This window comes from Schistocerca piceifrons, chromosome 8 (genome assembly GCF_021461385.2).
Source record: "Schistocerca piceifrons isolate TAMUIC-IGC-003096 chromosome 8, iqSchPice1.1, whole genome shotgun sequence".
Lineage (NCBI taxonomy): Eukaryota > Metazoa > Arthropoda > Insecta > Orthoptera > Acrididae > Schistocerca > Schistocerca piceifrons.
This window is the reverse complement of record NC_060145.1, coordinates 290,202,518-290,219,030: the sequence shown is the minus strand read 5'-3', so window position 1 is coordinate 290,219,030 and position 16,513 is coordinate 290,202,518. Positions and strand designations below refer to the sequence as shown.

Below are 16,513 nucleotides of genomic sequence, written 5' to 3'. Positions count from 1 at the left end.
TACACTTGATATATAAAATTCATTGATTGTAACTGCAAATGGAGAAGAGAGTATAAATATGCAGTGTATCGTTGAGGAGGAGGAGACTGGGAGCTGAAGTTCTTCGAGCCTCCTACTCCCAAGCGACGTTGCGTTATTACTAGGGTCTTACTATGTAGCGTCGATGTTTGTTTTATGATTGTTCCTGCTTGTTGTGTTGTTTGTTACTGTGGTATGGCATGCAGTGTCATGTGCTTTTGGTTTGGGTCCTTCACGTGCTGATGCCTTTTGCATCATGCTCACTTCGTGTATTGGTTCCTAACTCGGTTTCGCCGGCCGTTGTGTGCTACGGTCGCTGGTTCGAATCCTGCCTCGGCCATGGATGTGTGTGCTGTCCTTAGGATAGTTAGGTTTAAGTAGTTCTAAGTCTAGGGGACTGATGACTTCAGATGTTATGTCCCACAGTGACCAGAGCCATTTGAGCCAAGCCTAATTCAGCTTCGGAATCTGTGGCCGTGCTTGGGTCCTCTTGTGTGGTTTGTAGTGTCGTTTGTGCTTGTCTGCACCTCCTTCCATATGAGTTTTGGCGGTTGCATTCTTCACGCAGTGTGTTCACTACAATATCGGCTTCGGTATTTATTGTGTTCCAATCATCGGGATTACGTATTATTCTGGCGATGTCACTGTCGTTCTGTGTAGGTCTCACTTGTGCTAGCGTGTTGCATAGCAGTGTGACATTTTCTGATGGCCCAGTTTCTCCGAAAATGCATATTTCATCGTTAGTTAGTCCCACGCGGTTTGCGTGTACTGGGTACGAGCCGTGGCCCATCAGGAAATGGACGTTAAGACAGTGAGGCGAAATGTGGCGTTATGGGCTCTAGAACAGCAGACGACCGACGCGAGTGTCTTTGATAATAGCACGACATCGATTGCAGGGCCTCTCCTGGGCTCGTAACCATATTGGTCGGACCCTAGACGACAGGATAACCGTACCGTGGTCATGCGAATCCCGATTTCTGTTGGTAATAGCTAATGGTAGGGTTCGAGTGTGGCTTCAGATCCCACGAAGCCATGAATGAAAGTTGTCAACAAGGCACTGTGCAAGCTGATGGTGGCCGCGCCTAGTGGCCGAGAGGTTAGAGACGCCATGTCACGGATTGCGCGGCCCTGCCTCGGGCATGGGTGTGTGTCTTGTTCTTAGCATAAGTTAGTTTAAGTAGTGTGTAAGCCTAGGGACCGATGACCTCAGCAGTTTTGTCCCTTAGGAATTCACACACATTTGAACCTTTTGAACAAGCCGATGATGGGTCCATAACGGTGTGGGCAGTATTTATATGGAATGGATTATCTCCTTTGGTCCAACTGAACTGATCATTGAATGGAAAAAGTTATGTTAGGCTAGCTGGAGACCATTTTCAGCAATTCATGCACTACATTTTCCCAAACAATGATTACCTTGGCTCTGAGCACTATGGGACTTAACTGCTGTGGTCATCAGTCCCCTAGAACTTAGAACTACTTAAACCTAACTAACCTAAGGACATCACACACATCCATGCCCGAGGCAGGATTCGAACCTGCGACCGTAGCAGTCGCGCGGTTCCGGACTGAGCGCCTAGAACCGCTACAATGATTACCTTTTAATGGATAACAATGCGCAATCTCACTGAGCCACAATTGTCCGCAGTTAGTTTGAAGATCATTCTGGACAGTTTGAGCGAATGATTTGGCCACCGAGATCGCCCGACATGAATCACATCTAACAATTATTGGGCGTAATGGAGAGGACATTCGTGCACAAAATCCTGCACCGCCAACAGTTGCAAAATTATGGTCGGTTATGGCCTAATATTTCTACAGGGGAATTCCAACGACTTGTCGGGTCCATGCCCACGACTAGTTGGTGCACTACGCTGGGATAAATTAGGTTCGACACGATATTAGGAGGTATCCCATGGCCTTTGTCACTTCAGTGTAGAGGAATAATGCTCAAAATGGCTGTAAATAAATAGAACACGTTATTTCACATGGTTGTTCTTGTTTGTGATTTACTGTAACAGCAAAATATACAAACTGAACTGAAATTTTTCGATCATTTGGACGCTCAGTTTTACAAATTAGCCAACCCACTAATTTATTTGTTCGACCAACCTTACGTACTCATCATAAACAGAAAATCAGAAGTTAAAATGCAGTATTTTGCAGTAAAAGCGCATTTTAAATTCTCCACATTAGTTTTTTATTTTAATTAGGCATGCAGGCGCGTTTCGCCATTTTAACAAGGCATCTTCAGTGGGCGTCCTAGAATATTACATGATTTTTCTCGTTGTCACTTATTAGTTATAGATTTAAAACAGTTTAGGGAAGTAGCATAATAAAATGGAAAAAATAATTACAGATCAGCGTCTAATTAATTATTTGAAAACCAAGCAGCTTTCCCTCATGTGGGAAACCGGTTGAAAGCCTCCAATTTTCTGTGTAGCCACTGAGTTTTCGTAACAAAACTGTCATTTTTTGTGTCTAAAGTGTCACTTGTTCTTGTAACTGTTGCCGAATACCGTGTTTTTGCTTCCATTTGTTTTTTGTTTGACTGTCTGTGTTGATGTAAGTTTGGTTGTTTGTGCACGTATGTGTGTGTGTGTGTCTATACAGATTTTACACCTATGAGAGGAATGGTATTTATTAACATCGATTTGGATGTTTGCCTGTTATGTAATCACCTATTGTAAACAGTGCGCGGTAAGTCATATTCCCTTTGTATTTTAATAGTACCTTCTTTTCTGTCTTTGTTTTGTACATATGATAATTTTCTTCCAAAATTAGCAGGTGTCTTTCATTTTTTATTTCTGCATCCAGCCATCCTGATTTGGGTTTTCCACGGTTTCCCTAAATCGCTTGAGGCAAATTACGGGATGGTTCCCTTGAAATGGCACGGCCGACTTCCTAAACCGATGAGAGCGATGACCTCACAGTTTGGTCTCTTCCACCAAATTAGCCAACCAGCCAGCCAGTCAGCAAAAGATTAAGTGGCTCGTCCCACATTTCCATGCTGTGGTGTATTCTTTGTACCACGCGTCAAAGGTTGTACTGGTTTTCCCACATACCTTCCATGACGTATGTTGCATAGCAGTTTCCAGCCTTCTGGTAGAGGTATGTGTCTTGTTATTTTTGGAATATGCTTTTCGACGGCATTGTCTGTTTTGCATGCTATGTTTATGCCTTTTCTTTCAAAAATGTAGTTAGTTTTTGTGAGTCTGTGCTTATATGTCGTTGTGTTACATCTTGAACCTTTTTTCTCGTTGTGATGTGTTCTTGTTGTTGTTCTGTCATTGTGTGGTTGTTTCTGAGCAGTTTTTTGTGTTGTTTGTGATTGTGTTAGTATTGTTTATTGACTCCTGACACTGCAGAGTCCATTGGTAGACAATGTTCTTGGATGTCCAGTGTCAGTTGCCATAGCGAACACTTTTATAAACGATACAGAGAATATAACACTCTAAACACAGAAAAGGCAGTTAAAGTGTTATGTTACGAACAGACAGTCACTGCCCAAAGCAAAAGAGACTTTCACTCGACTTTCCACATGAGAAGAAGCTGCTCGATTTGCTAATAATCAATTAGACGCTGATCAGTACGTAAGTTTCCATTCTACCACGCAAATTACATGAACTGTTTTAAATTTGTAACCAATAAGTGACACCGAAAAAATCGTATAATATAACAAGACACCCACTGAAAATGCGTTTATAAAAAGGCGAAACACTGCTGCGTGAATAAATAAAATAAAAATTAATATGCAGCATCAAAAAGGAGTTTTTACTGTAAACTACTGCATTTTATGTACAACTGCTGTGAAAATCGAACCTTCGACCACAACTTCAATGGGCAACTATACTACCTGCAAAGACCAGGAGGCCAATCGAATAAACATTGAAAGCTCCAGTAGACTTTGGAATTGACTGATCTAAGAAAATTACCATAACGTAAATTGCTGTGCAGCTACATGTTTCCATTCTAACCTAGTACTCTAAATTTTGATTTATACAGCGAATCAAATGTAATTACGTAACCAGCCTCCTACTGAATGAGTCTACACAATGAAACTACAAGATAAAAATAGCGTGAATATGCCTGAGAATAATTCATTATAAATACTGCAACTGATATTGGCTACACTCCATCTAAACTTGATATTATCAAGGGTCAAGCAAGCCCTCAAGAGCTACGACGCTATTAAATGCTACAAATATTTCTGAGTTATATGAAAATTACTCACCTGGCGCTCCCGGAATGCCTGGGCCACCTGGGTAGCCTCCTGGTGCAGTTGGTCCTCCTCCTGTTGGTGGCCTTCCTCCAGGTAATCCCGGTACCCCAGGTGCTCCTGGGTAGCCTGGTGCTCCTGGTGCACCTGGACCACCTGGGTATCCTCCTGGTGCTGTGGGCCCACCACCTGTAGGTGGTCTTCCTCCTGGATATCCTGGTCCTCCTGGTGTCCCTGGTAATCCAGGTGCTCCAGGTGTTCCTGGTGTTCCTGGTCTACCTGGTTGACCTGGGTAGCCTCCTGGTGCAGTTGGTCCTCCTCCTGAAGGTGGCCTTCCTCCTGGCAATCCTGGTACCCCAGGTGCTCCTGGTGCCCCTGGGTAGCCTGGTGCTCCTGGTGCACCTGGACCACCTGGGTATCCTCCTGGTGCTGTGGGTCCACCACCTGTAGGTGGTCTTCCTCCTGGATATCCTGGTCCTCCTGGTGTCCCTGGTAATCCAGGTGCTCCAGGTGTTCCTGGTGTTCCTGGTCTACCTGGTTGACCTGGGTAGCCACCTGGTGCAGTTGGTCCCCCTCCTGATGGTGGCCTTCCTCCTGGCAATCCTGGTACCCCAGGTGCTCCAGGTGCCCCTGGGTAGCCTGGTGCTCCTGGTGCACCTGGACCACCTGGGTACCCTCCTGGTGCTGTGGGTCCACCACCTGTAGGTGGTCTCCCTCCTGGATATCCTGGTCCTCCTGGTGTCCCTGGTAATCCAGGTGCTCCTGGTGTTCCTGGTCTACCTGGTTGACCTGGATAGCCTCCTGGTGCAGTTGGTCCTCCTCCTGATGGTGGCCTTCCTCCTGGCAATCCTGGTACCCCAGGAGCTCCAGGTGCCCCTGGGTACCCAGGTGCTCCTGGTGCACCTGGACCACCTGGGTATCCTCCTGGTGCTGTGGGTCCACCACCTGTAGGTGGTCTTCCTCCTGGATATCCTGGTCCTCCTGGTGTCCCTGGTAATCCAGGTGCTCCAGGTGTTCCTGGTCTACCTGGTTGACCTGGGTAGCCTCCTGGTGCAGTTGGTCCTCCTCCTGATGGTGGCCTTCCTCCTGGCAATCCTGGTACCCCAGGTTCTCCTGGTGTCCCTGGGTAGCCTGGTACTCCTGGTGCACCTGGACCACCTGGGTATCCTCCTGGTGCTGTGGGTCCACCGCCTGTAGGTGGTCTTCCTCCTGGATATCCTGGTCCTCCTGGTGTCCCTGGTAATCCAGGTGCTCCAGGTGTTCCTGGTCTACCTGGTTGTCCTGGATAGCCACCTGGTGCAGTTGGTCCTCCTCCTGATGGTGGCCTTCCTCCTGGCAATCCTGGTACCCCAGGTGCTCCTGGTGCCCCTGGGTAACCTGGTGCTCCTGGTGCACCTGGACCACCTGGGTATCCTCCTGGTGCTGTGGGTCCACCACCTGTAGGTGGTCTTCCTCCTGGATATCCTGGTCCTCCTGGTGTCCCTGGTAATCCAGGTGCTCCAGGTGTTCCTGGTGTTCCTGGTCTACCTGGTTGACCTGGATAGCCTCCTGGTGCAGTTGGTCCTCCTCCTGATGGTGGCCTTCCTCCTGGCAATCCTGGTACCCCAGGAGCTCCTGGTACCCCTGGGTACCCAGGTGCTCCTGGTGCACCTGGACCACCTGGGTATCCTCCTGGTGCTGTGGGTCCACCACCTGTAGGCGGTCTTCCTCCTGGATATCCTGGTCCTCCTGGTGTCCCTGGTAATCCAGGTGCTCCAGGTGTTCCTGGTGTTCCTGGTCTACCTGGTTGACCTGGGTAGCCTCCTGGTGCAGTTGGTCCTCCTCCTGTAGGTGGCCTTCCTCCTGGTAATCCTGGTGCTCCTGGGTAGCCTGGTGCTCCTGGTGCACCTGGTCCACCTGGGTATCCTCCTGGTACTCCTCCTGCTGGCGGTCTTCCCCCTGGATATTCTGGACCTCCAGGTATTCCTGGGTAGCCTGGTGTCCCTGGTGTTCCAGGCTTACCTGGCACACCTATTGACAAAAGTAAACATAATTTTCAAACACATCATCATGTTGCAACTTGTTATAATTGTTCTCTTTGTAGTTTTATTTATTTTTAAACAGAATAATTTTTTCTTCTTTTGTGGTGTGTGAATTTAATTTACTCCTAGTTAAAAAACTGTATAGCAAAACGAAAAACAAGTTTTGTTAAAGAAATTGAACTTTTCTTTGTAATGTCGTGTTCCGTACCATTTCCATTTGCAGTACTCTGCATAAAAATACATAGTGTGTAAAACGTATATGTAGAGTGTCTTATCGACACAAGAAAAAAATAGTCTAATTAACTGGTCCAGAAACGCATTAGTATTAGGAAATGCGCAGTCGGTCAGAGGAGGGACTGAACGATGTCTTATATTTGCTGTGAGCACAATCATAATATGGGCGCTCTGGCAGCGGAGTGAATAGGGTGATTTAATGTCTTGGTGTATGACAGGCTCTGTATACAAATTAGTCTGAATGTTAAGAACTCTGTGATCAGTTGAGTGGCCTGATCTGTGTTGTGTTGTAGTTCTGAACGAGTCGAACACATCGGACCTCGGATTCCTGCAATTCTTTACTCTAAAAAGTATTATTTGGTATTATTATTTCTGCATATTAAACATCAGTTACATTAGCTTTCTATGAACAAATCACATAGGAAAATATTTTCTTTTTTTATTTGTTACTTATGTTTTGTTGTGCATTTACTTGTGACAGTCATTGTATTATTGACAGTCAAGGAAAAGTAAATGGGAAAGCAATTATGATGGCCTTTAGTTTTGTAAATGAAATTTAGATTTTGTTAACTGTTCCTCTCTGATTCAGTTTCTTATTATAGAAAACAGCATTAAACGATCAATTCTGGGACAATTCATTTAATATTCCCCGCCCCCCCCCACCCAAAAAAAAACTTACAGATGTAGGCCTCTATCCGGCTGTCTTGGTACACCTGCGTCAGTAGAAGTGGGGAGATCCATAGTTTTCTCGTACTGTCTTTGTGTTAAGAGCAGGAATTACTCACTTTACCCTGTTTGAGGTTACAGTAGCTTTTCGTACAGTGAAATTCTTTTGAAATTTATGCTGTGTGCTTCATAATGCATAACATAATGAAAACATGTGTTTCGGAGGCGTCATAAACAAACCAACTGCATTTGACAAGCGTCTCATTTACACTGGATTGATTGGCTTCTGTACGATTTTTGGAGCATTGAAGTTATAAGGGCGTTATAATTTTTTTGCATCCACATACATTCAAAAAAATTTAAAAGAGAAAGAAAAAAATAACGACACAACACATACATTCAGGAAGCAGTACAAGAAACCAAGGAGAGACATGGAGAGGAAATTATAGTTCATGTGGAAGAAATGAAACCTTTAAAATCTGCCGATGACACTGTAATTCTGTCAGAGGCAGCAGTTGACCTGGAAGAGCTGTTGAAAAGAGGCTGCAAAATGAACATTAAAAAAAAGTAAAATTCTGTATTAAAATTAAATCAGGCGAATGTGAGGGAAAAAAGTAACTGATGTTGAACGAAGTAGAGATGATATGAAATGGAGACTGACAATGGAAAGAAAACCATTTCTGAAAAATAGGACTTTCAGTGTTAGGAGATCTTTTCTGGAGCTGTTTGTCTGGAGTGCAACCATCAGCGAAAGTGACACGTAGACGATAAGCTGTTCAGAAAAGAAGAGAACAGAAGCTTTTGAAATATGGTGCTGCAGAAGAATGCTGAAGCTTAGATGGGTAGATTGAGTGTCTAATGAGAAGATTCTGAATCGAATTGGGGAAATACAGAAACTTATGGTAAAACTTAATTATAGTAGAGCACAGTTCATAGGACACATCCTGAGAAATCAAGGAATCATCAGTTTAGTAATGAAGGATAGTGTGCAGGGTAAAAATTATAGAAGGAGATCAAGGGACGAATACAGCAAACAGGTTCAGATGGATGTAGGTTGCAGGACATGAAGAAGTTTACACAGGATATCGTAGCGCGGAGAACTGCATCAAACCTTTATTTATTACTTAATCGCTTATTTAGTCTGACCATATTATTCGCTTGAGGACTATAACAACGACAGTCATCAAACGACCACGTCCAGAAAACCTTAGAATTAAAAATGCTGGATCATTTCCCTATGTCACACGCCTTACATTTCGTTACGTAATTCTACTGCTATTTCTTAGCATACCTGGTGTTCCTGGTGCGCCTGGCCCTCCTGGAGCTCCTGGGTAGCCTGGGTATCCGCCTGGGTATCCGCCTGGATATCCTCCTGGATATCCTCCAGGTCCTGATGGAGGCCTCTGTCCCGGCTGTGCTGGTACACCTGCGTCAGTAGGAGGGAGAGAATTCTTAGTTTTCTGGTACTGTCTTTGGTTAAGAGCAGGAATTTCTCACTTTACCCTTAGTAATTTGTGGAAGGATAATCAGAATACTCGTGGATACAAGGAAAGCTTTTGAATGCGTAATGTGATACTAGGTGAAGTTCTAAGAGTATAAAGTACACAGACAAGCATTTACGATATGTAGCAAAAATGCAATGAATGTCTAGTAAGATGTTGTTCCGTCGATAATAGTGTAATACAGTTATGCAACTTATCACTAGAGCTGATTAGCTCCCAAGAGTCTACTGAAGACACGAAAGATGAATTTGGAACAGAAATAATAGTGTAAGGTGTGTTCCAGGAGGAATGGTCAATATTAAGAGGTGTGACAGTGTGAAATAAATGTCTTCCACTGCAAGCTTTTTTCTCTCTATATTTTTAGAGATGATAGAATGAACCAAAACAAGAAAAAAATCCAGCAAGTATGGGCTCTATAGTGCGTACATTAAGAGCTATCGGCAGTGAAACACATCCCTTCTACTGAACAAGCTCTTAAGATATGTATTTTAGAGCCCATGTTTACTGGACAATTTTTCTTGTCTTGGTCCATACTCCCTCTTACCCAAATATGGAAAGCAAAGAGCTTACAGTAGAAGAGATATGTTTCGCAGTATTGAAGATGAAGAGGTGGTCAAAAGTCTTAAGGTACCCGTTTTAAGGCCCATGTTTACTAGATGTCGCTGTTCCAGTGACCATTCCTGTCATATTCCTGAATATTGACGATTCGTTCTGGGAAGCTCGCGAAATGGAAGACTCGGCCGTTGGCGCTCGTGGATTTGAGGTGTCAAGTCGTGGCTCTCTTGGGCAGGGTTCGTCTGCTGAAGTGGTTAGCATTTCCTAATTCTGGAGCTAGTATTCCTTCGTGTTGAGAGAGGCTGATTTCCCGGCACGAAAAGCCTACAAAATGAAAATGCGTTCCCGTGCGCGGGTGTCGAATTCTGCTGAGGCACTTCCCGGTTTTTCTAGGCTAATGTTGCGGATCAGTGAGCGTGGTCTCTTTGATAAAAACAGACCTGAGAGCAAAGCCCGGAGCCATTGGCTAGCTAGAGATAGTGCTGGGTAGGAGAGACGGGCATGACCGGCGTTAATTTTTGTGCGAGTTTCTCCTTTACTGACAATGGAGTGTATTGTTGTTTTGTTACATGGAGAGTACCGACGTGTGTTCTTAGGGATCAGTTGATGGCGGCGTACTGATCTGTTAGCGGGGACCATATTCCAGTCGAGTGGTCGGATCTCGGAATCCTGCCTGAAAGTAACTGAATTGCTACAGGACTTTCTTATTGCACTTAGAGTCATGGGAAGTTAAACGCTATCTCGCTGCCCAAAACGAGGTTGGCGACCCTTATTTAGACTGACTTTGCGTGTATAGCGGTCTTCTTATTTTCCCTTAGCGTTTTTTCGCTGACTGGATTCGCTGTCTCCATTTCGTTCGAACGTGGGACATATCTGGATGAAGACTTACAACCTTCAGAGTGCAGTTCCACTGTGTTGGCTGTCTTTGTTGCAGTATCGTCCTCTGCGCACAGCACATGTCCAAACCATCACAGACAGCTTTCTCGCAATTCTTCTAACTCAGTGCTATCTCAAAACGTTTCGTGATAGTATAGCTCGAAACGTGATGCCACCAGTCTGTCAAAGCAACTTCGTCTCCATGACTCCCAAATGTCGTTCTGCTTCTTTTGGAATTTGTCAACAGTCTGCGCTGTAGAGGGCGATGGGATGGATGGCAGTCTGGTAGATCTTTGACTTCAGATGACCCTTGATCCTTTTGTCTTTCACCACTTCATACGCTGCCTGCATCTTTGCATTGACCTCGTCTGTAATCTTGAGATCGCTACAGGTTTTAGAACCGAGGTACTTTGATTTTATTAGTCGTAGTAGATCTTCTCCGTCAGCGTTGTTGGTCCCAACTTCTCATCGATCAGATGCCATGTACTCAGTTTTCTTTCTGATGAGCAGCAGGCCGTATCGCGAAAGTCGGTCGATCCACTTTTGTCTTTGGCACTTGTTCTCCTCAGCCAACATGACACTATAAGCACAGAGACGTGTCCATGGTAGTGACATGTGCAGATTTGCTGAGACAGTGTCCGTCACAAGAATGAACAGCAGTACTGATAAGGCCGAGCCTTGATGGACTTCTAATGTGATGCAGAATCATTGGTTTTTACATGTGTAGGAGTAGAGAGAATCTGCCGGGTCTGCCAATAGACGTTTCCAGTTTAATCCGTGGAGTGTCGCGAAATTTTTTTGCACTTTGCATATCACCAGTAACTCGTGAGTTCTCTCCGCTGCTGCGTGTATGATTCCGCGCGACGCTATGGAAGTTCATAGGCACGGACGACAGGAACGTTTCATGTTGATGTTCTAGGAGGGAGAAATTTATTTTATTTGCCTTAACTTTCCACATCATGTGAACGCAAAATCGCCCTCCTAGTCAAGTGGAATTGCTACTCCACGTGACAGTCGAGGCTTGTGCACGTCAGTTTTACAAGTGGTGGTCGTGGTGTATTGGAAGTGTGCCCTGGGGTTGTCCTGTACTGACCTGGAAGGCCTGGTGCTCCTGGTTGTCCTGGTGCTCCGGGGTATCCGCCAGGTCCTGTGGGAGGCTTCTGTCCCGGTCCTCCTGGGTATCCTGAAACGCCGAGGTGAGTCAATCATTATAGCTTCAGAAAGCGAACTGTATATCTATAACATTAAAAACGTACATGATTCGTAAAAAAGCACTACAAAGGGGCGAAACGGTTTGGAGATCAGACATCTGTTGGAGATAAAACAACATAATAAGGAACTGTGAATACATTTCATCCGAATCTAACGCCACAATGAAGGAAATGCACCAAAAGAGCTACCGCAGATAGTCACGAACCGCCATTTACGTTAATTTTATACATTTCTGTTTGTTAAACTCACACTATGAGTTTCTGGTGTTCGCCTATCATCTAGTTCTATAAGACATCTACAGGTTGCTCAGAAAATTTCTGAAACGCTTGTGGGAATGTTGCAGGTCATGTTGCACTGAGACTTAAATGTTAAGAAAAAAGTTCAGTACGTTGCACCGTTTCCAAGTTATTTAGCCAATAAGGTCGCCGCGCGCGCAAATTAAAGTTTCAGCTGACCAAACAAAGCACTCGTAGGTCAACACCTCTCCTGGCAGCCCGTTTGAATACGAGCGAGCGACGCCCTGACTGGCTAATTTCAAAGTTAAATCACTCAGAAACGGCAGAATGTATCGAAATTTTTTCTTAAATTTATGTCTCAATACAACATGCCCTGCAACTTCCCTCCAAGCGTTTCACACAGGTTATCAAGATTTCAGTGACCTTGAACGTAGTGTTATAGTAGGCGCAAGAGCGATGGGACGCACCAACTCCGAGATAGCGATGAAGTGGGGATTTTCCCGTACGACCATTTCACGAGTGTACCGTGAATATCAGGAATCCGGTAAAACACCAAATCTCCGACATCACTGAGGCCGGAAAAACATCCTGCAAGAACGGGACCAACGACGACTGAAGAGAATCGTTCAAAGTGACAGAAGTGCAACCCTTCCGCAAACTGCTTCAGATTTCAGTGCTGGACCATCAACGAGTGTCAGCGTGGTAACCATTCAACGAAAAATGAGCGATGTGGGCTTTCGGACCCGAAGGCCCGCTCGTGTACCCTTGCTGACTACACGACACAAAGATTTACTCCTCGCCCTGGCCCGTCAACACCGACATTGGACTGTTGATGACTGGAATCATGTTGCCTGGTGGGACCAGTATCGTTTCAAATTGTATCGAGCGGATGGACGTGTACGGGCATGGAGACAACCTCATGAATCCATGGACTCTGCACGTCAGCAAGGGACTGTTGAAGCTCGTGGAGGCTCTGTAATGGTGTGGGGCACATGCAGCTGGATTGATATATGACCCCCTGATACGTCTAGATACGAGTCTGACAGGTGACAAAGCATCCTTTCTGATCACCTGCATCCATTCATGTCCGTTGTGCATTCCGACGGACTAGGGCATTTCCAGCACGATAATGTGATACCCCACATATACAAAATTGATACAGAGTGGCTCCAAGAACACTCTCCTGAGTTTAAACACTTCTGCTGGCCACCAAAGTCCCAGGACATGAACATTATTGAGGATATGTGGGATGCCTTGCAACGTGCTGTTCAGAAGAGATCTCCCCCATCGTGTACTCTTACGATTTGTGGACAGCCCTGCAGGATTCATGGTGTCAATTCAATCCAGCACTACTTCAGACATTAGTAGAGTCCATGTCACGTCATGTTGCGGCACTTCTGCGTGCTCGCGGGTGCCCTACACGATATTAGGCATGTGTACCAGATTTTTTTGTCTCTTCATTGTTCATGTTAGCGAATACATCCACTGTACAGTGTAGCGCATCTTAAAGCTCTCGGACATTTACTGAGTAAATGTGGTAACAAGCCTGACTGATGAATCAGTAGGTGAAAACAATCTGAACAGCTGGCAAATAATGCTCTTTCTATGAAGCGAACTAAAAAGCAGTCTTGAAGCCGCCAAAGAAGTATTAGATATGAACGTCCGTCGACAGTAGAGCCAAGGTCTGGTTAGAGACTTTGTCCATGACGACAACGCTATTCGCATTTTAATGAAAGTTTGAAAAAGTTCTTGTGGGTCAGAGCGGTACTAACCAACATTGTTTCACGTGCTGAGAAGAAATTTAGCAATTTTACTGGAGTATAGGTAGGTCCGATTACGATGTCGGGTAACGTTGCTTTAAGAACTTAAGAAGATGATTACGTTAGAGCTGTAAGTATACCAACTGAATTAAATCTCGGCAGCCTGTGACAGTAATACACTCTACTGAGCGATCGTAATAACCCAATGATGAATACTTGTCAGCCTTTCCACTTACACCTCTTCCTCTCCGCTCCACCTACAAAATTAAAATAATCTATACTGAAACCACCATTTAGTCTACGAGATTTAGATAGACTGGATATGACTTGTTCGTACTGATACCACATTGTAAGCTGCATTGCACCAACAAATTACTTATATTTGTCAGGTAGCTATGTAAATGTAATTAATAATTTTATCATTTTACTGACCCAGTTCAAGTCGTATAAATCATGCCTATGTATGTATCAAATGGGACTTTTCACATACTATTTTAGTGTGACAGTTGTGTGTCTGTAAGACGACGAAACCAATAGAAATGCTGAACATCCATTCTCTGACTATTCATTTAATTATTCTTAGAAACCTGCATCTTGTTAAGAGCTTTTCCAAGATTATATTACTTTTAACTTTCAACATGATCATCTGTATTTGATTTTTATCAGTCTTCACGAAATACAGAAAAATATTTACATTACGTCATCATTACTCTTGTTGTAAAATTAAACTGCCTTCACTGGATTATCCTATTATGCGTATGAGCACCCACAGAGATAAGTGAAATCGTGACTATTCAACAGAAACGGAAGCCAGCTACTGTGTATGAAATTATTAAAACAGCCATATCTATATTGACGTGAGACTAGGGAGGAAGTCGTCATCCTTTCTTAGATATGTGTGGACAAGTACTGAGTGTAAGGGTCAGATGTAAGGCGACAAGGAGCATTAGTAGTCGGTAGTACATCGTGAGGTGTGACGAGGAAGCATGTTCGATCATAGCGATCAGCCGCATCTGTCATTACCTGGTGCTCCTGGAAGCCCTGGAGCGCCGGGGTATCCTGGGTATCCTCCTGGACCTCCGCCTGGATATCCTGTGGCAGGAAGTTTGTAATTAGAACGATGGTCTCACAGTATCACAAGATTAAATGATAACAAATGATAACTTCCTGGGTATTGAGCAGAAGGGTCAGAAATGTTTGACGTTGCCTCATAATTTCGCTCCTGGTCATATCGTAGAGTGACTATTTTGATTCCTTAGGGACGATTCTCAGTCTGGCAAAGTTGTGCTGTTGGCACCTCTCCATACTCTCCCGTCTCACGTAGAGACATTTTTTGCTACCGTGACGAGCCCCAACAAATAAATCGTGATGTCCCATACTGGCTACGATCATGGTTTGAAGCTGTGCGTCATAAAACACATACAAAGTTACATATTTATTTATTGTTTCTTTTTATTCTGGTTTGTAGGTTGTACAATAGCTCATATTTTGCTTACTAATTACCATCTAATAACATACTGGATATTTCAAAATAATACTGTGTTACAAAGGAAAGTAGAATAGGTAAGTTAGATGAGGAACAGAGAGAGAGAGAAAGAGGAATAGTAATAAGAAAAATATGTAAATTTGTCGCGGTCTCTGCAAAGCACGGTGCCCTCAGCTCTGCCGTACTCGATTGTAGCCCGTCCCTATGTAATAGATACTAAAATTTGTCTTCGTACTCCAATTCGTCAGTGACGGTAAAGGAACTGGAAGGTCAGTAGAACGAAATTGATAATGGAACAATAGGAATATTAACAAAGGTAAAATAAAGGTAACAGAGTGTAACAAAATCAAATCAGACGTTACTGGGAGAACGACACACTCCTTTATTTCCTTCTTCTTGTAGGGAGTATCTCTTTCGTTAGAGCTTTCTGAGCTAGTCTTTCTTACTGCTAGGTCTACTGGTCATATTTTTAGCAATGCCAGAAGCGTCTCGGTTGGTGTTCTATACGCGTCTTCGAGGCACAGGAATATACTTTGTGGTCGCCGAAGGTACTGTGTTATTTTCACCATTACGGCTATGTGAGCCCATACACTTTACCCATAACCTGCTATAGCTAAGAGAGTTGCATTGTGGTGTGTTCGTTTTATGCTTGGAGACAGCTGAAAGTTTCTTTCGCCGATTGCGTGTACTTTGTTGAGGATTTAAACGCCTCTTTAGCAGACGATTTCTGCTTGCGTCTGAATGTTCTGTTTCCAATTGACATTTATACCAAGGTAACTACAAACTGCTTTTCTCTTCACTCGTTGATTACCTATTTTGATCGAAACTCCTGACATCCTACCAGCAGGCGCAAGCTTGGAGGGTATTGTTTGTTTCTGCCATCAATGATCTACCCCACTGTAATCAAATGTACTGGTAAACTATGTATTGTCTGTGCTCTGCCTAGAGGTCAGCGAGATGGAAAATATAGGATTTGACGTCAAAAGTTCGCTTGTTGAGCCGAACTATTGGTTTTGCAAAGATACTACAAGCGCTGACTCTCTAACATGAAGTTCTCTCCAGTAGGTCCTCTCCTGGTTGTAACTGAATTGGTGATAACAGAACAGAAATGTTTCACGTTTTTGTAATCTCATTGGAGAGGGGAAAACCTTATATCCGTTCCAAATCAAGAGCAAATTTCAGTTTTCTTTAAATATTATCCTGTTATACATGGAACCACAACGGTGCGTTAAATTTCTGAATTCAGTTTCAATTGCAGTTTCCAAAATCAAAATACGGAAAAACTTAGTTGTTTCCGCATGAAATAAACTGTAATTATACAAAGAACTAGCCATCCTATGAGGAAAAAGTATGTTTCATCATCAAAGTAGGTAATTGTATTTTTCACATGAAAAACAAAAATGTATATGTTACAGAACATATGACATTTTCAACACTTTTATGAAAACACTGGATACAAGTAAGGTAACATACAAAGCAACGCAACAAAAATTGTCTGCAGTAGGACAAATGATGCAAAAATCGTCATGTGAGAGAGCTAAATTCAAGAAACATCAACATATATAGTGACTACTGGAAGACATTTTCATAAATATTGCGGTTTGTGGGATATGTAGCCAACTTCTTGGGGTCCTCCAACCTCTGTTGTTCACTGGAACAGATCAAGGAGGCATGGTGTGCTGAAGTTTCTACAGCTTACGGAAGCTGAATGAATTCTACACTAAAGCA

At 43.9% G+C, this 16,513-nt stretch overlaps 1 protein-coding gene across 3 annotated transcripts in view; it reads right to left on the bottom strand.

Moving 5' to 3' along the window:
* The window catches only part of LOC124711230 (collagen alpha-2(IV) chain-like), a 167,476-nt gene that overhangs the window by 16,078 nt on the left and 134,885 nt on the right, over window positions 1-16,513 (bottom strand). For 2 of the 3 annotated variants that reach the window (XM_047241188.1, XM_047241189.1), the window contains exons 7-10: window positions 14,323-14,391; window positions 11,185-11,274; window positions 8,450-8,584; window positions 4,253-6,247 (exon numbers count right to left, since the gene is read on the bottom strand). In XM_047241188.1, the coding sequence (XP_047097144.1) occupies window positions 4,253-6,247; window positions 8,450-8,584; window positions 11,185-11,274; window positions 14,323-14,391 (2,289 nt within the window). The remainder of the gene's footprint in view (window positions 1-4,252; window positions 6,248-8,449; window positions 8,585-11,184; window positions 11,275-14,322; window positions 14,392-16,513) is intronic. The other variant, XM_047241190.1, reaches the window with a different exon arrangement.